The sequence below is a fragment of the Triturus cristatus genome, chromosome 1_1 (assembly GCF_964204655.1).
Source record: "Triturus cristatus chromosome 1_1, aTriCri1.1, whole genome shotgun sequence".
Taxonomy (NCBI): domain Eukaryota; kingdom Metazoa; phylum Chordata; class Amphibia; order Caudata; family Salamandridae; genus Triturus; species Triturus cristatus.
In genome coordinates this window covers 715,963,156-715,989,826 of record NC_140579.1, presented here as the reverse complement: position 1 = coordinate 715,989,826, position 26,671 = coordinate 715,963,156, and the positions used below count along the sequence as shown (strand labels likewise).

At 48.3% G+C, this 26,671-nt stretch overlaps 2 protein-coding genes across 5 annotated transcripts in view; both read right to left on the bottom strand.

Annotated features, from left to right (window-relative positions):
* The window catches only part of TM9SF1 (transmembrane 9 superfamily member 1), a 478,903-nt gene that overhangs the window by 108,873 nt on the left and 343,359 nt on the right, over positions 1–26,671 (bottom strand). For all 4 annotated transcript variants that reach the window (XM_085647862.1, XM_085647855.1, XM_085647847.1 and 1 more), the window contains exons 2-3: positions 24,590–24,957; positions 13,141–13,741 (exon numbers count right to left, since the gene is read on the bottom strand). In XM_085647862.1, coding sequence (XP_085503988.1) covers positions 13,141–13,741; positions 24,590–24,925 — 937 coding nt within the window. In that variant the 5' untranslated portion in view covers positions 24,926–24,957. The remainder of the gene's footprint in view (positions 1–13,140; positions 13,742–24,589; positions 24,958–26,671) is intronic.
* Positions 18,179–18,771, bottom strand: LOC146870941 (dolichyl-diphosphooligosaccharide--protein glycosyltransferase subunit DAD1). The gene has a single exon (XM_085599721.1). The coding sequence runs from the start codon at positions 18,724–18,726 to the stop codon at positions 18,385–18,387; it is 342 nt and encodes a 113-aa protein (XP_085455847.1). The 5' UTR covers positions 18,727–18,771; the 3' UTR covers positions 18,179–18,384.

Sequence of the window (26,671 nt, the reverse complement as noted above, 5' to 3'; positions counted from 1 at the left end):
GTTCATGTGATTAATGCACTTATCACAAGGATCTGTGTGCAACCTGCAGGTTATTGGCTCAAATCCAAAATGAATTGCCCGTGGGTCTATATCAACTGCCGCAGACGTTGTGCGCATCCTACTGTACAAAGACTTCAAACCCAGTGAGATAGTTTGTGGGGTTAATGCGCCTGCCCATGAGATGTGTGTGTGCGCAACTCAGGGCCACAGGGTCCATTCGCAATATGACAGTTCACTGGGTAAACAGCGGTGCCCACCTTCTATATGAACATGTACACCCCAGGTTTCAATCCCAGTGAAACAGTCCTGAGGGTAAATGCACATGCTGCAGAGATCCATGTAAACTATATGCAACAGGTTCCATAAGAAATAAAGCAAAGCAGCGTGTTATTATGCTAGCTGAAGAGAAATATGTAACAAGCAGGTCTGTAACAGCTGAGTAAGCAGCAATTCATCTTGCTGTGGTTGGTAACGAGTATCAATGGGCTGGTTATACTAACATCCCCCATATTCAGATTGCTGCTTTAAAACTACATAAAGTCGTCAATTTGCCGCGCCCAACGTAGAGAACCAGGAGCATAACTTCCATTGGTGCAGTGGCACCAGGGCCCAGAGGCCTGATGGGCCAACTGAACCCCGATTGTTGCTGTATTTTATAATTCAAACAATAACGGCGGGGGGAGGGGGGAGAAAAGGGGGCGGTGTTTTCTTGCACTAGTGTCAAAGACACACTGCATGAGCAGCAATACGGCAACAAAGAGGTTTCTAGATTCGCACGAGCTGGCGAATATAAGAGTCTTACTGCACACTCACTCACACCTGCCCTTGTCGTGAAACAGTTGACTGCATCAGCCTGAACATCCATTTACCGAAAACATGCCAAATACTTACTTACTACCTTAACTTTGCGCTAGTGGTGGACTTCTCGTTTGCGATTTTAGTAAAGGTTTCACTGACATATTTGGCACAAATGTATGCCATAAGTGCCATATTTTAAAACGTTGCGCCAGTGACGAGATGCAGCAAAAAAAGATAAGTGCTTAGCGGCTAATTAAGAGACTGTCTCCCGCTGCAAGTAAAAGGAGGGATTAAAATGCCTCCGGTGCAATCATTGCACTCTGTTTTACATAATTACCGACGAGAAACGACGCACGCCAATTAAAATTGAAGGCGGAGCGGAGACCCGACTTCTGGAACCGTATTGATTCCAAGAAGCCCTCGCACCAGGCGAGACCTAAAAAACAAGGTGTGAAGTGACGGCATTCCATGCTTGTGGAAAGGAGGATACCCATCCTCCAACGAGTAGAGTTTTCCAATAAGAATAAATTAGGACTGCTTCTCTGTAGTGGCTGGGAAATAGGATGAGGAAGAAGGAGGGAGGAAGGGGTAGGGCATGTTGTTTTCCTTTGCCATGCCCTCTGTATTGACTGTAGAGAAGGTCCGCCTGCTGTTGCTGAGCAGCATAATTGTGGACGCCCTCGCAAATAGATCTGGGTGGAAATTAAATTAAACTGGAGTAATCCGATTAATTTTGGTAACTCTGCATTACTCTGATGGACAATTCTAGATGATTAAGCAATTATTCCTCGCATTATTGAGAGTAATTTAAAGGAAAAAAAAATCCTACTGCGAGACCATGTTCAGCAAGTGGCCGCTTGCACTCGCTATTCGTGTTTTGCTGCATTTAGAGTCGTTTCATAGAGCAAAATGCATTCTCGCATACATTTTGTACACGCGGGTGTATTTTGTGCTAATAAAATAGCGCTGGAGGGAGGGAATCCAGAGGCCTTCCTGTGCAGCCAGGCGACAATGGATGCCCGCATAGGTCTTCTCAAGGTCTACTCTAAGGATCCTCCCTCAGCCCCACGCTCTAACATCTACATGGCCCCCCTCGCAACCATAGTCAGAAAACAAGGACCTAGAAAATTATCCTATGCCAACACCCAGCTCACCAGCTCATCCTCTTCCTCACCAAGGAACCAGACATCACCAGGCACTGTTTCCAGGAAGGAATGAAGGACGTTGCATCCTGGATGAGCAACATCTGCCTGAAGCTCAACCAAGAGAAAACGGAAGTCCTCATTCTCTGATCCACCCCCTCCGCATGGGATGGAGTCTGGTGGCCCCCTGCCCTCTGTAACCCTCCCACACCAGCGGCATCATACTCTACTCCTTCCTCACCATGAACAGACAGATCAACACTGTATCCTCCATGTGCTTCAACATCCTCCGCATATTCCGCATACTCCGCAAGACCTTCAAATGTATCCCCCCCGAATCCAGGAAGACAGTCACCCACGCACTCCGCATCAGCAGACTGCAGTACAGGAACGCCCTCTATGCAGGAATCAACAAATCTCTGCTCCACAAACTCCAGACCGTCCAGAACGACAGAGCCAGACTCGTTCTCAGCATCCCACAACAAGACCACATCACTCAGAACCTACAAGACTTCCACTGGCTCCCCGTCGAAATAAGACCTTCAAGCTGCTCAGACACTCCTACAAATCCCTTCACAACACCAGACCCCAATACCGCAACAAAAGAATCTCCTTTTACGCCCCCAAGAGAAACTTATGCTCCTCTGACCTAGCCTTGGCCGAAATCCCCCTCATCCAGAGCCAGAATGGGAGGAAGATCCTTCTCCTACATTGCGCCGAAGACCTGGAACAAACTCCCCCCAACCCCCCTCATAAGACAAGACGAAGCCCCACACTGCAAGCATTCAGGAAGAGCCTCAAGACCTGGTTCTTACGATGACAGGAGTTGCCCAAAACCCTTCTCCCCCTGCCCGCAGCCCCTTTCACCCTCACGGGTGAGTAGTGCGCTCTACAAATCCCCAACTGATTGAAAGTGTTTTGTTATTGAAAGATTCCTGGCAGCATGGCCACCTCCTGGGTACTCCCAAGACCAATAATAGCACAGTTCTTAAACTATGCAGAACCAGATACACTTGCCCTGCAGCTCCAGTGACAAGGCCTGTGGCACAGAGGGTGGGTTTGCTGGCAGATGCTGGCGCAGGATAGCGCACCCCAGCACCCTCACCAGTGCATATACTCAATTGAAACTGCTATATACTTTTCTGATGAGGCATGTGTCTAATACTTTCGGGGTGGTGGGTCGGGCAATTCCTTAGGTAGAGTGGCTAGGTATATGCTGCAGCAATAATAATAATAATGTGAAAAGTCAGCTGGGTCTGCTGTGCATAATTTTATTTGCAATAATAGTGGCATGGACTACAGTCAGGTCTGCCCATTAAGCAGACTATGCAAACACTATTGGGCAACAGATAATTCATGTTCCAAAGTGTAGGGGGAAATAGTAAGTTCAGTCAGTTAACCAGTTTGTTAGTTCCTACCTAGCACTACAGCACATATGATTAGGCATGCTAATGAGGTGTCAGAAACCTCCATTAAACGCTCAAAAGACACCTTTCAAATTCTCTAGTGGAACATCAATGGCCTTAACAATAAGAGTAAAAGGGGTGTGATTTTCCAGTATCTTAAGCGACAAATGCCACAATAGATGTCCCTTCCTTTCCCGAGGGGGCTACACTTGAGTCTACCGTAAAGGCCACACCATCACCTCTAGAGGGACTGCCATTCGCCTCCACAAACAATTTCCTCTACAGGTGACGACCGTACACCATGATGACTGGCAGATTTAAGATTGTAAGGGGGCCCCGGCTGGAAGACAATAGTCCGTTGTGTTGGTCCATGCTCTCCTCTCCCCCAAACATTAGTGGACGCCACCCCTTCAGGGCCTTATGCGGGGTCTCCTATGTAGTGGGGGGTGATTTCAACTCCGTCATGGACCCAATAAACAACACTAATTAAGCCCAACCCCGTAAATCTACCACCTTGGGTGCCTGGGCACCCTCCACAGCCCTGGCAGATACATAGCGCTGTTTACATCCTAGCTCCAAGAATACACATTATTTTCATTCACATGGCTTCTCATCCCGACTGGATTACATATTCTTTGCATTGGAGGAGGCAGGTGACACGATAGGTGCCCAGATTCTGCCAGAGTCCTGACTGACCATGCCCCAATAATGATATTGCTTAAGCAACCTAATGCCAGTGGCCCCAAATTGACGAGGCGTAGTGCCTGGTGCCTGCAACATCATATTTGTCAACTTCCTAGAGCAGCATACTGAGGAGTGCACTGAAATCATTAAAGACATGGTCCAGTCCCGTGTCATACTATGGAAGGCACTAATGAAGGCACTGCAAGGACTGATCATATCATACCAAACGGGGAGAAGAGGCGGAAACATAGGGAACTCCTAGCGCTCGAAGGAGCGATTTCCGAGGTAGAAGGATAGGGAGGGAGACACACAGATGACAATACAAAGCACAGCACTCCATCTATAAGACACACATGTACTCAATTCTTTACTCAGAGGATTGAGATGGCTAAAAACTCTTCAAGGGAAATCTTTGCGATAGTCAAGTCCCTCACCTCCCTTGAACGAGTGCCAACTTCCATCACTAGTCTAAACCAGAGAATTTGACCACTTTCTCTATAACCACTGTTCGCAAAAAAGGCAGAAAAACAGGTCAACCATATGTTGATGAAATACACTGAGGAGAACGAGCTTCTTCATGACTCACTCCGGATTTAGACACAATCATAACACGGAATCAGCACTTCTGTCGGAGTCTAAGACTTATTGCTGATGATGGCAAGACAGCTGCCTTGGTATGTTAGACCTTAGTGCGGCCTTCAATATCGTGTCCCATGGCCTCCTATTGGAACGGCTGGGGCTATACAGTGTCGGGGAGGCGGGGGTCAATCTTTTGAATGGCTTGCAGAATTTCTTCAGAATCGCACATTTCAGGTGATACTACAGACATGTCCTTTGTAAACTCATCCTCTGCAGAAGGGAACGCCACAAGCCTCTGATTTAAGTCTGACTTTATTTAATCTATACATGCGCCCTTTAGCTGATGCAATTGAGCATCAAGGTATTAAGCATGTGTCATACGCTGATGACACTGAGCAATTATCACTCTGGCCCAGGACAAAACACTGCAGCAGAGAGTTTCAGAGCAGGTATGATGGATTTGGCAGAATGGTTTGACATTAGTTGTCTGAGACTAAATGCTGAAAGGTCCTGGTTGTAGGGAAACAACCCTCGATATTTTCTTCTGCCTGGAGGCCAGCCAACTTCGTCCCAACACCTATCCCCAAATTCAAAGTTTAAAATCTGGGCTTTGTGTTTTGACTGCACCCTGTTTAACAGTTCGGTAATGTCATGACCGGCACCTGCTTTGGCATCCTAAAAATGCCCCGGAAGATCAAGGATCCCTCCCTGAGTCAGCAAGAAAAACAGTAGTTCAGGCCTCTTGAAATGTGCTTTATCTCTGGGTTACCCAGGGCTAACTGAAAATGCTCCGGGGCTCCGTCACAGGAGCGGGCTGGAATCGAAGGCCTGCAATTCAAGGACTCTCCGTCCGCTGGTCCCTCGAGGAAGCCGCACATCGGCAACAAATTAACAGGTACTATTGACCTCTGACCAAAAAGCAAGTTACAGGTACTATTGACCTGTGACCAAGAAGCACTCAACTCTGAGAAGACAGAGGTCCTCGGACCCTCCCCATCTGCATGGGACAACACCTGGTGGCCCTCGGCAGCCTCCCTACCCCTACAGACTACGCCTGGAACCAGCACATCGTACTCTACTCCTCCCTCTCCATGAACCAACAGATCAACGCCCTCACCTCCACCTGTTTCAGCACCCTTATATCCTTTGGATCCCCCTCGAATCAAGAAAGACCATCACCCACACACTCAACCAGCAGACTGGACTACAGAAACTCCCTCTACGACAGAATAAACAAGTCTCTACTCCGCAAACTCCAGACCATACAAATCACCCCAGCCATACTCGTTGTCAGCATCCCTTGACACAAACACATCACCCAATACCTGCAAGAACTCTACTGGGGCCCCATCGAGAAGAGAGTAACCTTCAAGATACTCACCCATGCCTACAAATGCCTCCACAACACCGAACCCTAATATCTCAACGAAAGAATGTCCTTCCATGTACCCAGTAGAAACATCTGATCCGCCGCTTTCTGAAGCCCCGCAGAGTGGATGCCTTTCATGGTCGATTCGGTGTCTTCGGTGGTGACTGGGGTCCAGGAGGAGATGTTGGGGTCCAGGAGGAGATGGTGGGGTGGATGGCGTTGCTGGAGGGCGGAGTGATTTCAGAGTCAGGAGTCTGTTCATTGAAGTTGTCGTAGAGAGACTTGATTTTCAGATGGAAGTTGGAGCGGAGCTTGCTGCAGAGGTCCTGGGAGAGGGTGATGTCTGTGGCTTTGCTAGGGGTTTGGTTAATTCCTGGATGATGCTGAAGAGTTCTTTTGAGTTTCCGGAGTTGGCGAGGATCTGGTTGTGGATGAAGGTCTTTTGAGTGGTTCTGATGAGTTGGTTGTATTCGGTCATGGCGTTCTTGTATGTGGTGCAGTCTCCAACGGATTTGCTGTTTCTCCAATTCTTCGAGGCATCTGGATTCTTGGAGGTTGGCCGTGAACCAGGTGGCCTTTCTGGGAAGCTATCTGTCGGGGTTGCGGAGGGGTGAGAGCTCGTCTGCGCAGTTGGCGATCCATCTGTGAAGTTCTTCGGCTGCGTGGTTGGCGTCAGTCGAGGTGGAGGGGGCATCAAAGTTGAGGGTGGAGTTGTGGTGCTCCTCAGTAACCTTGCTCCAGTTCCTTTGTGGTGGGCGGGGTGCAGGTTGGGTGCGGTGGATTTGTGGAAATGTACGCAGTGGTGGTCCCTCCAGGGGGGTTGCAAGGTGTGGCTGAAGTGGATGTTGTTACCTCCTGCGAAGATGGGGTCGATGTTGTGTCCTGCCTTGTGGGTGGGGGTGGTGACGAGTTGTTTCAGTCCGAGGGTGGCGGAGTTTGGGGCGGGGGTCACTGATGTTGTCGAGGTGGAAGTGGAGGTCTCTTACGAGTATGTAGTTCACGAGGTGATGGAATGGGGTGCGAGGAGGTCGGTGATGGCAGCGGTGAATGCGGTTTGAGGTCTGGGGGGTCTGTAGACGAGGGTGCCGTGTAGGGTTGTTCTGGGGCTGGTCTGGATCTGGGAATGGAGGTGCCTGGTGGTGGTGGACGGGGAGTCGCTCCTACTGGAGGTGGGGAGTCGGAGGGAGCTCTTGTGTGTGATGCAGAGTCCTCCTACTGGGGGTTGGGGCGGTCCTTCCTCAGGATATTGTACCAGTTGGGGATGGCGTTGGCGATTTCGGGGGTGGAGTTGGTCCAGGTTTCCATGAAGAAGGCGCATCTGGCGTGATAATGAGGAGGTCCCAGATTTCTACAGCAAGTCTGTGCATGGAGCGCACATTGAGGAGGATGCACCTCCAGGCTTAGGGGGGTGTTGGCGTCCAGCGTGGGGGAGGCTGCTGTGGGGTTGCAGAGGGTGGTGAAAGTTTGACGGCAATGTCGGCAGGAGAACTGGCCGTAGGTGGTGTTCGGGTAGACCGCTGGCAGTTGTTCCTCCTGGGGTTGAGTGCAAGGAGGACAGCTGAGTTGTAGCAGTGGGTGGCCGGAGGGCCATGGTCCCTGGTGCTGGTCACAGTCAGGCACAGATGGGCTTGCCTTTGGCCTGCGGCCGCACAGTGGCTGCCATTAAATAGGGATGGGGGAGGGAAGCACAGCTGGGAGGCAGGATACGGCAGGGGTGAGTTGTGGCGGGGGCAGCAGCGGCGGGAAAAAGGGCTGCAAAAACGGGCACAGAGATCCACAGAATGACAAGTCCATGAATGAGGTCTTGATGTCCAGGGAGAAGCCTGAATGCCGCAACCAGGTGCATCTTCATTGGGAAACCGAAGTCACTAAAGCTCTAGCCACCGAGTCTGCAGTTTCAAAGCTTGACTGTAACACCTACTTTGCAGCATCCTGTCCAACACTTATGAGTTCTGTGAAGTGTGCCTGAAGATCAGATGACAGATTAGGGATAACTGCTTGAAGAGTCCAGTAATGCATGCACATCTCATTCCATAAGGCAGGCAGCATTGATGGACTTGAGGGCCATACTTGCAGCCAAAAACACCTTTTTGTTGGGAATGGATGAGTTGACTAAAAGCTCAACTACTGGCCTGAATACGGTAGTGGAAGTTGTTGGTTTCTCGTAGGTAGCAACGATAGGTTCAATCAGTGCTTCATTGAAAGGCATTATTGGCTCCGAACAGTGGGAGGTAAAATGAAACTTGTGATGGAAGTTGCGGGTCCAGATTTTTTGATTTTCTTACTACAGAGTGCCGTGATGTTACCTCAGGGGCAGGAAGACCTGCAGCGGAGAGCAGTTTCCACTCCTGGGAGGTGTCGAGGCCACTTGTATCTTTGAAGCCTTCAAAGTCTGGATTCATCAGCAAGTGTTCAGCACCCTCTGCAGTAAGTCGAATCTACTTGGGGTTCTACTTCTCTGAAGAAAAATATCTCTTCAACTAGCCTGTGCTTCTTGCCTAGAGTGTTGGACATGAAAGGCAGGGTTTCTGGTTAAGGCAGAGTCAGTAGTGTCGCCTTTGCAGTGCTGTTGGAGTGGAGGTCTCTGGTGCTGCGTCAACTCTAACAGCGCTAGAAACCTCTTGTGGTCCTACAGCGACGGTAATGAGGTTGGAACAACAAGTGGCGGTAACAGATTTCGGCATCAACACCAAGGTCATAGATGCCCAGGACACTTGAGAAAATGGTAGAAAAGTAATAAAGGATACCGATTCGCAGGGTGGCAGAAAATCTCCCAAAGAATTGGCCATCTCTCTTATTGGGGCAGTCAGTGCACCAGAAGAGATAACAGCTCTATTAAATATACTGAACATTGCAATGTGTTCAGGTAAAGTATAGGATCCATCTCATGTGTCAGAAACTGGGTACAGGTGTGTAGATTATAAACATGGAGTCCCCACCACAGATGAAACACTGATGGGAAATGGTGCAAAGTTGCATGGAGCCACTGGTATCAATCCCTTGGGAGCCACTGACATCAATTGAGAGGCAGGAGTTGGATCTTTTTCCATGAGTTGCTCCTAGTCCAACACCAGATATGGTGGAGTGGTAGGTCTCTGAGACTTACTTCTTCAAGTTGACATCAGGACTTGTGTGGTTTCTTTTTCTTATGCTTCTTCAAAATGAAAGAATAGGGCGATAGTGCTTTGGATCTTGGTAAAGATTTGACGTCGCCCGCAGTTCATCCCGTGCTTGGTCTGGAACATCTTGGCTTCTCGTTCCTTAAGTGCCTTGAGGTGCATTTTGTGTCCAGAGTCGCAGGCATTGAGTTGATCTCCGAGTCAACGCATCAAAGACCGATGGTGTGAGGGTCTGGGAAAGACATCAGATCCTTCCTTGAACCCAGATCGTTTGGACTGCGACATTCTGAAGGAAACTGCACAAAGATTTTGTAGAATAAAAATAATTGAGAAGCTGTTGAAAAGTGATAACATTCCTGAGGAGCGTTGAAGAGCTCCAGTACACGTCAATGGCACAGAAAAAAAGGGAACCGACATCAGCTCACCAATGTAGCACTTTACGGCACCAGTGACATCACAGGGTGCCGCTTGTAATCTTGTGATGGAGCCGGCACCCAGGGAGACTCGGCAGCACGACCTCAACATAATCTCCTACGCCGACGACACACAGCTGATCCTCTCCCTCACCAAGGACCCCCTCACCGCCAAATCCAACCTCCACCAGGGAATGAAGGCAGTCGCCGACTGGATGAAGGAAAGCAGACTTAAGCTGAACTCCGGAAAGACGGAGCTCCTCATCCTCGGGCCCAACCCCTCAGCATGGGAAGACTCCTGGTGGCCCGCATCACTGGGGACACCCCGGCTCCTACCAACCACGCACGCAACCTGGGAGTGATCCTCGACTCGAAACTCACCATGACCAAACAAGTCAACGCAGTCTCCTCCACCTGCTTAAACAACCTCCGTATGCTCCGCAAGATCTACAGATGGAAACAGTCACCCAGGCCCTAGTCAGCAGCAGACTAGACTACGGAAACGCCCTCAACGCCAGAGCCTCGTCCAAGTACATCAACAGACTGCAAAGAATCCAGAAAGCCTCTGCACGCCTAATCCTCGACGTCCCGCCCCGCGACCACATCACCCCCCACCTGAGAAACCTGCACTGGCTCCCCGTCGACAGAAGAATCTCCTTCAAGCTCCTGGTCCACGCACACAAGGCACTCAACAAAACCGGCCCAGCCTATCTCAACAGTCGACTCTCCTTCTACGTGCCCAACAGGAAACTTCGCTCCGCTGACCACGCCCTGGCCAAGGTCCCGCGCATCCGTAGAACCACATCCGGAGGCAGGTCCTTCTCCCACCGCGCCGCCAAGACCTGGAACACCCTCCCCCTCAACCTACGGCAAACCGAAGACCTGCTGACCTTCAGGAGACGACTCAAGACCTGGCTCTTCGACTAGTAGCAGCAGCAGCACCCCCCCCCCCCCCCAGCGCCTTGAAACCCTCACGGGTAAGTAGTGCACTTTACAAATGAACTGATTGATTGACAAATTTTCAGATCCAGGCTGGAACCTGGGATATTCAAAAAGGTTAGGAATCTGCAGGTAGAATTATCCATCAGAAGCCTCTGCTTAATACATACAAATTCATAAGCTGTAGAAACGCAGTGATAGCCTGTCTTAAAGGTAACAATCCACAATTAAACTACTGCTTAGTAATATTTGAGGATTATGCATCCACATATTTTTTTAGCTTCTGTGAGAAGGTACCCTGCATGCCCTTGTGGTGAATATAATTACTGAAACCGTTATTAAACTAGTTGTTAAAACTGGAATAAGTTGGGAGTACATTTTTAGTTTTTTTACTTTGGAACTTGGACTGCACTATACCTTTGTTTTATTTACATGAATTTATTGGTCTGTTTGATAAGGGCTTTATTAACTAGTGCATTACAGTTTTGAACTTAGATAATGGAACCAGTGAGGGAACAGAAAAAAACTTAAGCATGATGAAAGAAAAAAAAAACATTTTAATATTTGATCTAGAGAGAGCTCCAATGAGAGTTCATCTGCATAAAAAAAGATCTTGCCAACTATGGCAATCACAGTAAGGATGTCAGCAGAAAATCACAAGATGAACGTCAAGGAGCACTGATCAGACAGATTTTCCCCTTTGTACTGTCTGAGCAGAGCTTGAGGAAAGGAGTGGGTAAAACTATAAGGCTACAATGCTTCACACAGTAATGTAACAACCCTCTACAGAGTTGAGCAACACTCGCTTAGCTCAGCCAGAAGCATTAATGCCATCAAGAAAAATACATCTCTGTAAAGTGTACGAACTGAAAATTAGCAGATTATTCAATGGCCAAGCTACAAGGTCATTTGCTTCAAGACAACGCTATGGTTGTGTCCCTTCTTCCAATCCAGGGAGTGCTTCATAATTCACCTGACCTTTAAATTGTTTCACCTGCTTTCCAGGTAGGAGATCTGAGGAAGGAAGAGGAACACTGACAAATTTTACACAGTAGTTCACAACTGTTTGGAAATACAAGAGTCAACTCATCTTTGTGAAAATAAATAATTTGTATTTTTTTGCAGAGAGTGAGTGAAAAACAAAATGGTCAAACTAGAGCAGCAACGACTAAACCCCTTCTATTTCTCCAGTAATAAGTGTAATATCACTGGCTGTAAATAATTGTTTTTTAAAGTGTAAAGCCAACAGTGTCAATTATATGCTGCAGTGACGGCCAAATACAATCCACAAAAAACATGCTAGATAAATGTTTGTTCATGTAGCAGGCAAAAGAGAGAGAACATCATTTGATTAGATTGGTTTCTTCCTTTCTCAGGCCCATAAACTAAAACAAGCTTGCCTAAGAGAAGCAACCAGTTATTAGAGACAGAGGTCCCTATCAAGGAAAATATGCAGTCATAATCACAAAACTACAATCAGTGTTGTGTATGTCAATATCCAAATGGAAAAATATGTATTTACACGTTCAATAAACACAAAAAAGCATATAATACAATGCAGTGAGCAGAAAGTGGAGGGGTTATGGAAAGCAACAGATTTCCAGACCTCAGGCATATATTTGCAGAGTGACTTTTTAGTGATACATAATTTGCAGTAGTCACAATGAGGAAAACCTCTTATGCTCCACATTAATCATTAGCAAAAGGTTGGAGTCAAGATGTGGTTGCTGACGATGTTTCGATCCCCAACTGCAGTCATGGGATCATCATCAGGACGGACAAATCAGAATGCCAGAGAGGTTGCTGCTGGTGCAAGCTGAGGACCACGAGGTAGGTATGTGTGAAGGAACGATGCCCTGCCCACAGAGTCACTGGAACACAGTCCACGATGGGGCAGTTGAGTTGCCAAGGTGTCCCGGGTGAAACAGGGTTGGAGTTGCGGGAGTAAAATGTCTCACCCGTAGTGTCCTGCTGGCGTTGCTCAGAATCTAGCTGAAGATCAGGGAATCCTCAGAGCTCCTGAGGTTCGTGTAGCATGATATTGAGACTGTGGATATCTGGTACTTGAGTGGTAATGAGAACACCACATTGAATCTGGAGGGGGCGTGGGATGTAATACCAGAATGATACTCTGTTACTCAGGTTTACTGGTCGCGTAATCAAAAAATGAATCTAAAGCAAACATGCTGACCTTTGCCAACTTACTAATGCAATTATATTAAGCTCCTTCACGGCCTGTATTCACTCACTATACAATTCTTGTAGCTCTCCCCAAGTTAGAGATTGCCTCCATCACAACACTTACTTTATCAACGATTTATCAATTGCCATGCATTGCCTGCATGCTGGGCTCGGTGTCCAACTCCCTGCAGTACTACCTCCTCTCTATACAAACTGCCTACCTTTACGTATACTATATATGATTTCCTGCAGTCCGGTCATATTTACATACTGTTCATTTTTGCACCATTTCATGCTATTATGCCTTCACTCTATGCAAACACCTGCATCACTATCTCCTAGCAGTACTGCTTTCAGGATTTAAAATAACCCACAGCTGACAGATCATGAACCCCATCAAAAGGGAAGCACACTTGGGGTACCATTCACAAGAAAGATTTATTATGTAATAATGAGATAGATGCACACACAAAGGGTAATTGGATGTGGGGAGGAGGTTAACCTACTCACCTGTGCCCAGCGTCAGAAACTGTGTGCCTACACCAAGAACTGAGCAGAGCAGGCTCTTGTAGGGTGGGAAGCGGAACACATCTGTGTGGATGATCTTCCAGCCATTGTCACCCTGGTCAAAGTCATCAGAGCTCTCCTCATCCAGGTTGTAGCGGGCCAGGTCACTCTTCAGCACCCGCATCAGGATAATAATGACAAAGCCCATGAGGAGAAAGACTAGGACCATCGAGTTAATTATGGAAAGCCAGTGGATCTCAAGGGTCTTCGGGAAGAAGCTGTAGTCCCGCAGTCTGTCTCCACGGCGTTCATAGGGCACAGTTGTCTCAAACCAGTGGACACTGTAGGTGTGTGTCATACTCAGCGGCTCCTGCACATCATCAAGGCTAAAGGGCTTGACGTCCTTTACACTAACATTGGCAAAAATGATGCGGTCACTGTTGTACTCTATGTTGAAGTCCAGGTGGGTCCAAAGTCCAACCTTGTGGGAATGTGGCAGGAAGCCTGTCTCCTCCATGTACCCAACAAAGCCACGGATGGGGATGTCTTCAAGAACAAACTCAAAGTAATAGAGCTCCTCAATAGCCTGGTGCAATTTCTCCACCTACAGGGTTGAGAGTGGGGGGGAAACACAGAAGATATCAGTGCTAGGTTAAAGGGCAATCAGCACCCCCTCACCCTCAAATTAGTTTACAAATAGCCTGACACCCTGCACCACCAATATACAGAGAACATCGATAATCTGTATCAGCTTCTATACCGAGAACTCAAAGGAAATCAATTCTATTACAGGACCGGAGTCTTCGTATTATGCTTCTCTTTCTATTTATTGCTACTCACAGCAGCCAATGAAAACTTGTATTATGTACACAAAAAACTACATTTCTGTCGGAAACCATCCCTCCAAGAATTGACTCCGGACCTAGATGACGACGCCCCCCCCTTCTTTACCTTTTCAGCCACGGGACTGGGAGACCGAAGGAACGAGACTGGCAGACTTCCCCACCACAGGTCACTGGCCCCTTAAGACGGAGACAGAGTCAACGATGACGAACACCTGGGGGCGTGACCACGGGCCCTCTTCGGCCGATAAGTATTGGCCGCACGGACAGGAAGGCGGAAGTTTCCCGACGGAGGAAGGAGCCGGACGTGTGGAGGAGAAGACGGGGAGAGAGAACGAGAACAAGCAGACGCATACAGCGACGAACACCGAGAAGCCAGGAGGCCAACGTTCCTGCTCCTCGCCCAGCCACTGCCCTGGAGGGTCGTGGCTCAGCCAGGTACGTCACCGTTTGCGAGGCTCGTGGGAGGCGGGAGGGGAGTCCGGTAAGCCGGGGTAGAGAGAGAAGGAGTCGCCTACTTTGCGCAGCGTAACTTCCCCCTCGAAGCGCTGAACTCCGCAACCCTAAAAACCCTGTGGTGACGGACCCCCCCCCACCCCCCCCCTTTCACAAGCTCTTGCACTAGACGGCTCGCTGGGTGTTCCCCTTCACACACTCCCTTTGCATCCCATGCTTGGATAAAACACTAAGACGTGTTTTTTTCTTCTGTTTGCTTTTGAGAAACGAATCCGAAGGTAGACGTGCGTCTCCTTACCAGACAAGTCGTCCGGAGGGAAAAGAAGTCTAGGGTGGAGAAGTCATATCCCCTCTGAAGTTCCTGAGTGGAAGGAGCATTCGCGAGACTGTCCTAATTCCCTGGAGAACCGCCTCGTACTTTTTCATTTGTTCTGTCTGAACACCAATAAAACATCACCTCCTAAAATCTACCGTCTGCTGGGTCCATTCCTCTCCCCTCGACATATGGTGGAGAATGCGGGCACATTAACCTCTTGCACCTCGAGTCCCCATGGATGCCCTTATACAGCATATAGTCGAGAGTCAAAAGAAGCTGGAATGGGCTGTCGAGCGCCAGCTGACCTCTGCCCAGGCGTATAGAGATATTTTCAAAGACCTTATGAAGGCACAGATGGAGACCTTGTTGAAGGTTGCGGAAGAGCCGGTCTCAGCCCCGGGCCATAGAATCACCAAACCAATATCCGCCCTCCCCACCGTCTCATTACAAAAATACGTACCCGGAGAAGACCCGGATGCCTTCTATTGAATTTCGAGAGGGCTGCCCGGGCCTCGGGCTGGCCAGTCAGTCAATGGCCGTTTTTTCTAGCGCCTCTCCTGACCGGTGAAGCACAAGCGGCGTACCAGGTCGCTAACGCGGGTGGGGTCACACCCTTTGAAGATGTTAAAACCCTCATCCTCGACCACTTGGGCATGGACACGGAGGCTTATCGCTTAAGGTTTCGAAAAGAGAAAGGAACTCCTGCAGACACTCCGAAAACCTTATACTACAAACTAAAATTAGCTGCCGAGAAGTGGTTAAAACCAGCCGAACGCTCGAAAGACAAACTCATGGGGGCTGTGATTTTGGAGCAGTTTCTAGAAGCGCTTCCTTTCTCGACACAACGGTGGTTAAGACAACACGCGAACCTCACTGCCGAACAAGCTGTTGAATTAGCCACAGCCTTCTCACGGGCCCAACCAAGGCCCTCCCCTTGGGAAACAGAAAAACCAAGAACAGCCATTACCCCGAGAAAACCCCTCCGACCCATCAAGGAACCAGAGAAGATGCGACCCCAGCGAAGCGATCTCCCCCTCAAAGCCCCCCAATGCTTTGATTGGGGTCATATCGCGCACTTCTGCCCACGAAAGAAAACGGAGGAACCAATGGACGTCAGTTACCTTCCACAAAGTCTCATGTATACTGCCGAGATGGGGACCTCCTTTTATGTAAGTCTATACCTGAACGGGGTTCCTGTCCAGGGCTTGCTTGACTCTGGTTGTCAATCCGTGGTAAAGGCTTTCTTGGTGAAACCTTCCCAATTCCTCCCTGGTAGAAGGGTTCTAATTCGGTGTGTGCATGGGGATGTCCGTTCCTATCCCATGGCCCGGATTGGCTTGAAAGCAAGTGGGCGGGACCTTTCATCGGTGGTTGTGGGAGTGTTAGACACCTTACCCGAAAAACTGATCCTCGGCACGGACAATCCCACCTTTCTCTCCTTTTTTCTCCAGACTATAAAAGAGAGGTGCAGCCAATCACCAACAACCCCCGTCACAGGCGCCCTCTTGACCCAAGAACCATGGTTGACTGATAGGGATTTCCGCTGGGCACAAAACAACGATGCCTCCCTCCTACATGCATGGTCGGAAGCTCGACAACCCACCAACCCCTCTTATGCAAAGTTCCAAATCTCAAACGACTTGTTATACAGAGTAGCGGGACCCGGAGAACACCCTCAGTTCCTAGTACCTCAGGACTTCCGAGAACAAATTCTGTTCTACGCTCACTCCCATCTCCTTGCTGGTCATACGGGAGCGGAGAAAACCACCCAAACCCTCCTACGGTTTTTCTACTGGCCTGGTATCTATGCACAGATCCGAAAAATACTGCAGGGAGTGTCCTATATGTCAGAAAGTAAACCCTTACACCCCTCCGCAAGCCCCCCTACAACCCTTACCCATCATAGGTCAACCATTTGAAAGAATAGGGATGGACCTCATTGGACCTCTTCCCCGATCCAGGAAAGGATTTCAGTATGTACTTGTCTTAGTCGATTACTGTACCCGTTTCCCTGATGCCTTCCCACTCAGAGCCCCCACTACTGCAAACATCACAGACAAACTAGTAGAGTTCTTCTCTAGGGTGGGTTTCCCCCGCCAAATCCTAACCGACCAGGGCACCCCGTTTGTATCCAAGTTAATGGCCCAAGTCTGCAAAACCTTAGATGTACGGCATTTAAAAACTTCGGTCTACCACCCCCAGACCGATGGCCTAGTGGAAAGGTACAACGGGACCCTCAAACTCACCTTAAAGAAACTCCTGACTGGGGAGGGAAAAGACTGGGACAGGCTACTTCCCCTCGCTCTTTTTGTGATTCGGGGCCAAGTCCAGAGCAGTTTAGGGTGTTCATCGTTTGAACTACTGTACGGGCGACAACCCCGGACCTTGCTGGAAATGACTAAAGAAGCCTGGGAAAGGGGACAAAAACGACAACCTCGAGATGTTGGAATATACCCAACAACTACGGGCAAAAATAGGCAAGCTGCGGGACTTGGCCCACGCCACTTTGGACCGAAAACAGACCGCACAAAAACAAGCCTACGACAAAGGAAAGAAGCTGCGAACCCTGGGGGTGGGGGACTGGGTCTTAATCCGTTTACCCTCGTCTCTGTCTACCATAAAGACCGAATGGAAAGGGCCCTTTCCGGTCGTGGCCACCCTAGGCCGTACCACCTATCGAGTTCGCCTAGGTCCCAAGAAAGTACAAACATATCATATCAATCTATTAAAAAAATGGCTAGGCCCTCCACCCCTCCCAAATCAGTTGGTGCAGACCCTCCAACCCGACTCCTGTACCCTTTCCCACCTACCAATCAACGAAACCTTAACTCCACAACAACAAGATGAGTAACTCCACATGCTCTCGGAGTTCCGCTCCCTTTTTTCGGACCAACCAGGAAAGACAAACCTGATTGAACACTGTATTGAGACGGACGCAGGGAGAACGGTGAGACAAAGGCCGTATCGGCTTCCTGCCTCACGCCAAAAAGCCGTCTCCGAAGAAATTAGACAAATGTTGCGAATGGGAGTCATCCGTCCTTCGACTAGTAATTGGAACTCACCCATCGTCTTAGTACCAAAACCTGACGGTTCAATCCGTTTCTGTATTGACTTTAGGCAAGTGAACGCTATATCTAAGCTGGACGCATACCCGCTACCCCGAGTGGATGATCTCATAGAACGACTGGGGGAGGCTCGCTACATCACTACACTCGACTTGACCAAAGGTTATTGGCAGGTACCGCTACGCCCCTCAGATAGAGAGAAGACCGCGTTTTCCACCCCTGACGGTCTTTACGAGTTCAACGTTCTTCCCTTCGGGTTGCATGGGGCTCCAGCCACCTTTCAAAGGCTGATGAATACCATACTAAGACCATTCCAATCGTTCTCTTCCGCATATCTCGATGACATCGTCATCCATTTTTTTTTTTTTTTTTTTTTTTTTTTTTTTTGTAAAAAACACTTTTTATTATTTGGAAAAGACAAACGTTCTTATTTTATTCAGACAGTGAACTGAAAAAGCAGTAACAATAAGGTGGAGGCGACACTACTGTCAGCTGGAGGAACCAGATTATCTTCCTTAGGAAAACCATTCGTTATTCTACAGTTGCTGCTGCATGGGGCACTGAAGGATCAGCCAACAAAGTTGATAACAACCAAATGCAGGATGGTGTTGGCAAAGAGGAAGTCAGCGAAGGCACGTTCGGGTGAGATGCCCTGAAAATCAGCCTTGTTCTGGGGGTTGATTTGGATTCGAAGGCACACACCCAGAATAAAGGAGCCCACGCAGGAGCTGAATCCAGAAAGGAAGGAGTTGAAAGGGAAGGTGCCCACCAGCAGACAGTATACAAATTGCATGCCCCCTGTCAGCAGAATGTACAGAAGGAAAGCATCCAGCAGCTTCAATCGTTGCGGGGTGGTGCTCAGATACTCCTCCAGGAAGCGGGACACCACTGACAGTACGGAGGTCGACATGTTTGATCGTAACTTCACTGGGGCACTCACAAGTACATTGGCACAGCACACCAGAAGGCAGCAGCAGGGGGAGGCGACCATGACATCGTCATCCATAGTCCCACTTGGGAACGGCATCTAGAGGACTGTCGCAGGGTCTTGGGCTCCCTTCAGCAAGCAGGTCTCCATGTCAACGCAAAAAAATCCAGGGCAGCTTTTCACCGGGTAAAATATTTGGGGTTCGTCATTGGTAATGGCTGTATTGAGCCCCAGGAAGAGAAAATAAGGGCCATTCAACAAACACCCTTACCAACCACCAAGAAGGAGGTCCGAGCATTCCTTGGGTGGTTGGGTTATTACAGGAGATTCATCCCACACTATTCGGAGATCTCAGCACCCCTCACGGACCTCCTACAGAAAAACACCCCAAAAACCGCCCTGTCTGATCCCTCCCTTGCAGTTCGCTCAGCCATTCAAGCACTGAAGCAGGCCATCACTAGCCACCCTGTCCTGATCTCCCCAGACCACTCCCGTCCTTTTGTCCTTCAGACCGACGCCTCCGACATAGGCATTGGCGCCGTCCTTTCCCAAGCCACCTGCAATGGCATTGAGAAACCTATCCTATTCCTCAGCAGAAAGCTTTTCCCACGTGAACGTGCGTACCCCGTGATAGAAAAGGAGTGTCTAGCCATTAAATGGGCTGTAGAAAAACTCCAGTATTACTTGGAGCGGACGCGTTTTCTCCTCTACACTGACCATGCGCCCCTTGTCTGGATGAGCCGTAACAAGGGTAATAATCCACGTATCCGGAGATGGTTCCTTTCCCTCCAACCGTATGCCTTTGAGGTTTGTCACCGTAAGGGTCTTCTAAATGCCAATGTAGACTTTCTCTCCCGGTTGCCCATCGTCCCCGAGCGGGACAGATCGGGGGTGGGGGTGTGTCGGAAACCATCCCTCCAAGAATTGACTCCGGACCTAGATGACGACGCCCCCCCCTTTACCTTTTCAGCCACGGGACTGGGAGACCGAAGGAACGAGACTGGCAGACTTCCCCACCACAGGTCACTGGCCCCTTAAGACGGAGACAGAGTAAACGATGACGAACACCTGGGGGCGTGACCACGGGCCCTCTTCGGCCGATAAGAATTGGCTGCACGGACAGGAAGGCGGAAGTTTCCCGACGGAGGAAGGAGCCGGACGTGTGGAGGAGAAGATGGGGAGAGAGAACGAGAACAAGCAGACGAATACAGCGACGAACACCGAGAAGCCAGGAGGCCAACGTTCCTGCTCCTCGCCCAGCCACTGCCCTGGAGGGTCGTGGCTCAGCCAGGTACGTCACCGTTTGCGAGGCTCGTGGGAGGCGGGAGGGGAGTCCGGTAAGCCGGGGTAGAGAGAGAAGGAGTCGCCGACTTTGCGCAGCGTAACTTCCCCCTCGAAGCGCTGAACTCCGCAACCCTAAAAACCCTGTGGTGACGGACCCCCCCCCCCCCCCCTTTCACAAGCTCTTGCACTAGACGGCTCGCTGGGTGTTCCCCTTCACACACTCCCTTTGCATCCCATGCTTGGATAAAACACTAAGACGTGTTTTTTTCTTCTGTTTGCTTTTGAGAAACTAATCCGAAGGAAGACGTGGGTCTCCTTACCAGACAAGTCGTCCGGAGGGAAAAGAAGTCTAGGGTGGAGAAGTCATATCCCCTCTGAAGTTCTTGAGTGGAAGGAGCATTCGCGAGACTGTCCTAATTCCCTGGAGACACGCCTCGTACTTTTTCATTTGTTCTGTCTGAACACCAATAAAACATCACCTCCTAAAACCTACCGTCTGCTGGGTCCATTCCTCTCCCCTCGACAATTTCCCATGATGCATGCCTGCAATGCCCCATAAGAGCCACCAACACTGGAACTTGTCCTCTTTCTGTGCTGCTCACGCAGAAAGTTAAGTGCTCTAGAGTTTATCTTGATTTGCATTCTTGGTGATGTGATTATTCTACGCTACAGCACATGCTACTTCATGTTTATGTCTTAAACTGTGTTAATTCATCCGCTTTGCTTCGCGTGTCTTGTGCATGCCCTCGGGCGCTGTGACACTCCCGCTGGGAGCGCTGAATGTTTCGCATACCAGGCGGCCCGCTGAGACTTAAGCGCATGGTTTTCACAGCGCGTGTTTGCGCTCTCCTCAGCTGACTCGTACCGGGCGTTCAGCCCGCTCGGTTGTCAGCGCGTCTAGCGCGTTTGTTTAAATTTGCATATTAGGGATTACTGGTACCGCTCCGCTCTCGGCGGAGTTCTACTATGAATAAATTATAGCGCGAGGCTTCCATCGGCCGGTGCACTTTGGAGCCGGTTACCTTCGTTTTTTGTCTCCTTTCCACGTGCGTAGCCCAATTGGGCTATATTTTGGTAGGATTGGGCTACGCACGTCGATACTGCCCGTTTTATCTTTTGTTTTGATCACTTCACCGGGGTCTTTCATCTTTGAGCACTGCTTTACGCCTGACTGGCTGGAAAAACGATTTGGGCCTGGAGGGAGCACACCTCCTTGGACATATTGGCTCTTTTTGGCTCCACTACGCCCTGAGGGCTGAAATAATTGTGATACAGCTTTTGCTGAGGAGCTAGGTACCTTTCCTTTCTGATCTGTGCTGTGGGTTGGCTCCCCCCTTTACTCCTCCTTACTATTTGCCTGATGAGCAAGTATATCTACAAGTTTGGTTCAGCAATGGAGAATTGGGTTCATTATGAGGAGGATGATACCTTGTATGAGGAGGAAGTGGGTACCCCTTCCATTGAAGAGAATATTGTTGAGGCCCTGGACACCTCGTTCTAGGAGTCGGTCAACAAGGCCCTGGAGAAAGCGGTTCCGGGAACCGTGCAGCAGGCGCTAGCTACTGCGTTGAAAACTATAACCAAGCAACTGGAGGAGTTTGTGAGGCGCCATGGATTCACTGCCCCAGCTGGGGCTCCCACAGATGGCTCTCAGCCTAAGCCATGGCCCCATTCTGCCTCTTACTCTTCGCTTCCTCGTCTCGATGTGGACAAAGATAAGGGTCAGGATTCCGATACAGGTCCCGATACAGCCAGTTCTGATACCCCTGACGATTCGCCTCCTAAAAAGGGAACGAAGAAATCCAAAAACGTGGAGGTACCACAAGCTATCCCTACTCCATTTACCTTTAACCCCGTGGACATCGTCCATCCCAGGTCCTCGGATTGGTTACCCGCCCCTGATGTTGCGGCGTACTTGCATGACAATCTCCGCAAGAGTTTTGATAAGGAAGTGCGTAACAGACTACGCTCCGAATGTCCTCGTCCCGACATCTCGGACAAAGTGGCCGAAAACCCTGAGATGGACTCTAGCCTTTTGACCTTCCTGATGAAGTTAGCGAAGGACCCCAAGAAGGGTATTGATCGCGCCTGGCGAGGGTGCCAGGATAAGCTCTTGGATGGGGCTGGCCCTTTGGCCAAGATTTTAGAGATGTCATTGGAAGCTCAAGAATCGGGGAACACTATAGATTCCCATGTGTTGGTGGGTTGGACCCAACGAGCTATATGTCTTCTGGGTAATGCCAACTGCGCCATTTCCACAGAGCGGCGCAAATCCATACTCACTCGCATGGATTCTAACCTAACTGAGTTGGCAGCAGCAGAACCAGGACCCTTGGCGGACGGAAACCTTTTTGGTGACCGTATCGTCAAGGATGTGGCCAAATATGTGGGTACATTCACAACCATAGATACGGCGCAGTCGGGAATAAAGCGAGTTTTTCAAGCTGGGGTTTTCAACAGGGCCGGACGAGGCCGGGGATGCTCGTTTGGCCGTCAATTCACAAGGTCCTCAGCAAGGAGACTTTGGTCGTGGCAGTGGAGAGTGGGACTTACCCGTGGAGGTACCTTCTATCCCACCAGGCATCGCTTCAACAAGCGACGCTTTAATAGGGATCCTATCGGGGAGGCTTCCAGAACACAGAATCGACAGGTGAGCGCTCCTGACCCCTTCCTTCTACCTTTGGGGCGACGTACTCAATTTTTGTATCGCAATTGGGTTCAACCATCTCAGGATGCCTGGGTCTTGCACACAGTTCAGGGTTTCCATCTAGATTTCTTCCAGACTCCCTATCAGGCCCATTGGCCCAGACAGCTTTCTTTTTCCCGACAAGAATGCGATTTTATAGATTCTGAAATCGAAGGATTGCTGCGGAAATATGCGATATCACCTTGCGACAAGGGCCCTCGCAGTTTCTGCAGCAATATTTTTCTAGTGCAGAAGAAGGGCTGAGGTTATAGGTTGGTGCTCCATTTAAAGGACTTCAACCATTACTTGACGTACAAGCATTTCAAGATGGAGGGTATCCATCTTTTGACAGATCGCCTGAAACAAGGGGACTGGTTGGTCCGTTTGGACCTGAAAGACACTTATCTGTCCATTCCCATTTTTTCCCCCACATCGCAGCCCCACCACTAAGTAGTGTGTTTTACAAAATGCTTATAGCGTTATTATAGGGAGCACTTTGGAGTGCCTCTTTAGACAACCCTGCTGTTTCGTGAAGAATCCTTATGAAAGGAAGGTTACTGTTCTTCCCCATAGTTTTATGGGCAGCTCCTATTGACAGTGTTAAAGGACTACTGAATCCACTGAAGTCTAGGAGTTGTACGGGTGTGGGCCAATTCACGCAAATGGGTGCAAGCTAATGTGAGCAGAAGATGTCCTGACTAAATACCCCAAGGCAAGCAGCTTGCACACAGTGGGAAGCAAAGCAGATAAATAAATGTTTTTTTTTATACTTCTCACAACTATGACCAATAAAATACAAGAAAATTGCTACAGCCGCAAACAAACGAACATGCAGATTTCACAAAAGGCCACATAATATTTACCAACTATCGGAGTGAAAGAGAAAATGTATAAAGTGTTTAATATCTTTCCTAAGCCGTGACCCCATCCTTGAAGGATACTACAGTCATCTCTCTCCCCTCATCCCGAATTTGTAGGTGAGATAAAAGCTCATTTAAAAAAATAAAAATAAAAAATAAAAAATGCAGCTACCAATTCCAAAGAAAGGTCTAAAGGGCTATGAGCATCCACGTACAGAAGGGGAAGAATCAAGGAAAAGTCTAGTCAGTGTAAGACACCATCTGATTGTAAGAATAAATCAACAAAGAAAAGTGTTCTCTTGACTCATTAAAAATACTCTAGCTAAATGTTCGAAAATGATACAATTGTTGCTGTTTATTTTCAACAAATGGATTTAAAAAAAATTGTGGTAAAAAGGTGCAAGTGCATTACCATATTTTTTAATTTTACCAGATTTCACAAACCTTTCTTTGACATTTATTAAAACAATATTTAATGAAGCTTAAGAAATCGTTTTTCCTTACTGACATAATGTAAATAAGGATACCTTTCAAGAGTCTAGAGTAGGCCTATGTCCAAAAAAATAGCTTTAATAAAATTGTGGCATTGATATGCTTACATACCAAAACAGACTTTGCAAGGCCAGAGACCAGTACGGCGAGTTTGAAACTAAGGCACAATTAATTATGCTCTAATTGAAAATATGAAGCTTCGCAGTTAATTTATATTAGCTGACGGCTGATTTAGAGTCCCATGCTAAGTGAAACGGTGGTATTGCATGTTTTTCCATTTGGCACCCACTGGTTGGGCAGTTTTTAGACTGTTGTTCGTTTGCCTTTTAGAGCTGGCTGTGCAACAGTGTGACGATGAGAAAAACTAGTAGAAACCACTTTACTGCTCGCTATTCCCAAAGGCCAGGTCAACAATTGTACGGAATTAAGTGAACACGAGGGGGACCTTAAATCTTATCTTGGCCAAACAAACATGTTATCAATGTGCAGCCCTTCGTTCACCGATCCCATGCCCCACTCTCACCTCATTGACGGACAGTTTCAGCTCGCACAGAGTCTGCTTCTCTGCATTTTCCCTGAAGCGGATCTGGTAGGTGGACTTTATCATGCGGTCGCCATCCAAGAGCTCACCCAAGCTAAGTGTCCGGTGAAGAATCTCCTTTGGGGCACAAACTGGTATTGAGTAGTAGAGGTAGGTCTCCTGTGGGTTGTGGTAGGGCCCCACCTTGTTCACATACAGGATCACAGTCTCACCCTGCTTGTAGCGGTGGTCTTTCTCGGAAGCTGTCGAATGATTGACATTTGATAGGATAATCCACAAGAACAAGGGCAAAGCGAGGGTACCAGGCTGCATGGCCATCGGAGAGCAGAGGTCTGAAGACGGTCTACTACCTGTAGGGTAAAGAGAGAAGGGGCATAAAGGATGAGCAGAGAGGTGTTTTCAGAGAGCCAGAGAAAGTGAACTGAGAAAAAAAAAAGTCGAGTCGGGAGAAGATGAGAAAGGAATGGGAAGGTGAAAGAAACAATGTTATGAAAGTGTGCAGTTATTTATCTGTACCCCATCCACTAAGCCCTCGCATACTTTAAAGAACAATAATTACTCTAGTCTTTGTCACCTACATATACAAGCCAACTTAATGGGCTCTTCTACTTTTTGCTTGGCAGCAAGAATGTTCTCCAAGTACAAACCTACATGACCAAGAAGGAAACCAGCCTAGAAGATCCTATTGCTGATCGGTATCTGCCTCTTAAAAGGCAGGACCGCAGTGAAATATAACTCCCTTGTCAGCCACAAGCTTAAATGTAATGGGCACAACCCCAGGGCTCTGAACCTTTCAGAGGCTAGTCCAGTGCTTTAAATGGAAAAAAATAAGTGCAGGTACTCAAACGGAGTTAGGGGTGTAGCTAGTGGGCGGGGCTAGGGTGGGATATGATACAATGGCACTTCTTCCATCTGATGTTTATTCATATTGTACTTGCATCATCCTTGTTAGTAATCTAAAATACCCATATGTGCAGATTCCCTCTGCACATGTGACGTAACACATGCTTAGTAATTAATAGCCATTTTGCTGTTATGACCCACTAAAATGTGTGCAGCCCATTGCACTTAAAGTGATCTTGACATATTCTGTGTGGTCTTTGGCCAGACATTTTTTCACACTGCTCAACACTGATTTGTAAACCTTCCTTGTATGATCATGAGCTGTTGCTGTGATTTAGGCCAGCACTGAGTGGTGTTGTGCCGCCAATGTACTATCTTGTGCAAGTGATGTGAGGTCCTGGTTCAGCCCGATCAGACCTTGCCTCTGGAATTTCAGATCTTTGCTGTGTACCTTGTTTCTCACAGAGAACACAGACCATAAAAAGATCAGGATGAGCTCACAAAGAATACCACTTAGTTCATAATGGCATGCATGCATACACTTGTGAAACAGAGGGGAGACTTTTAGCTTTGAATAATATTTTAACTTTCTTATCCTTTTTCCTTCATTCTCATGAAAGCTAACAGAAAATAACATTGAAATGTATCTCTCTAATAACTCTTAGGAATTCCCCATATGGTGACATGTATACATTGGGGGTCTGTACTGTAAGTGGCAATGGTCCTTCCACCTATCTTTACTACATGAAAGGAGATTGCGGGGGAAAACTCTTGCACAGCAGCTTCAACATGCACACTCCTAGATTACTGCTTTATCATTTTTTTCTTTTAAACCAGATAACACCAAACCGTATTTGTACAGTCCTGGGCATCGTTCCTCCTTTAGCTTTCTTTCTTTCTTGAATCTTTATTTCGACAATTTGTCATAAAAGAATACAGAACATATTGCAAAAAAAATAATAAAATCATTGAGATGAGACAAACATCAAGTAAAAACATTCATCCTGGGTCAAACTGGAGGCAATCAATCCTTCAAGGCACCAAGTCCCTTTAGAATTCATTTTTAAGCAAGCGAGAGCGTATCGCCCACATTGCTAACAAAAACCTAGAAACTGCAAAAACAATGTGCCCCTCCGTGCCAGTTTTTAAAATTCTAAAAGCATAAAAACATTGTGCAATTCCTAAGTTCCTGCATAGTGGTAGCAACCAATAGTTCCTTGA

Coding starts and splice junctions, on each gene's coding strand:
- LOC146870941 (XM_085599721.1), bottom strand. CDS start 18,726: ATGTCGACCTCCGTACTGTCAGTGGTGTCCCGCTTCCTGGAGGAGTAT.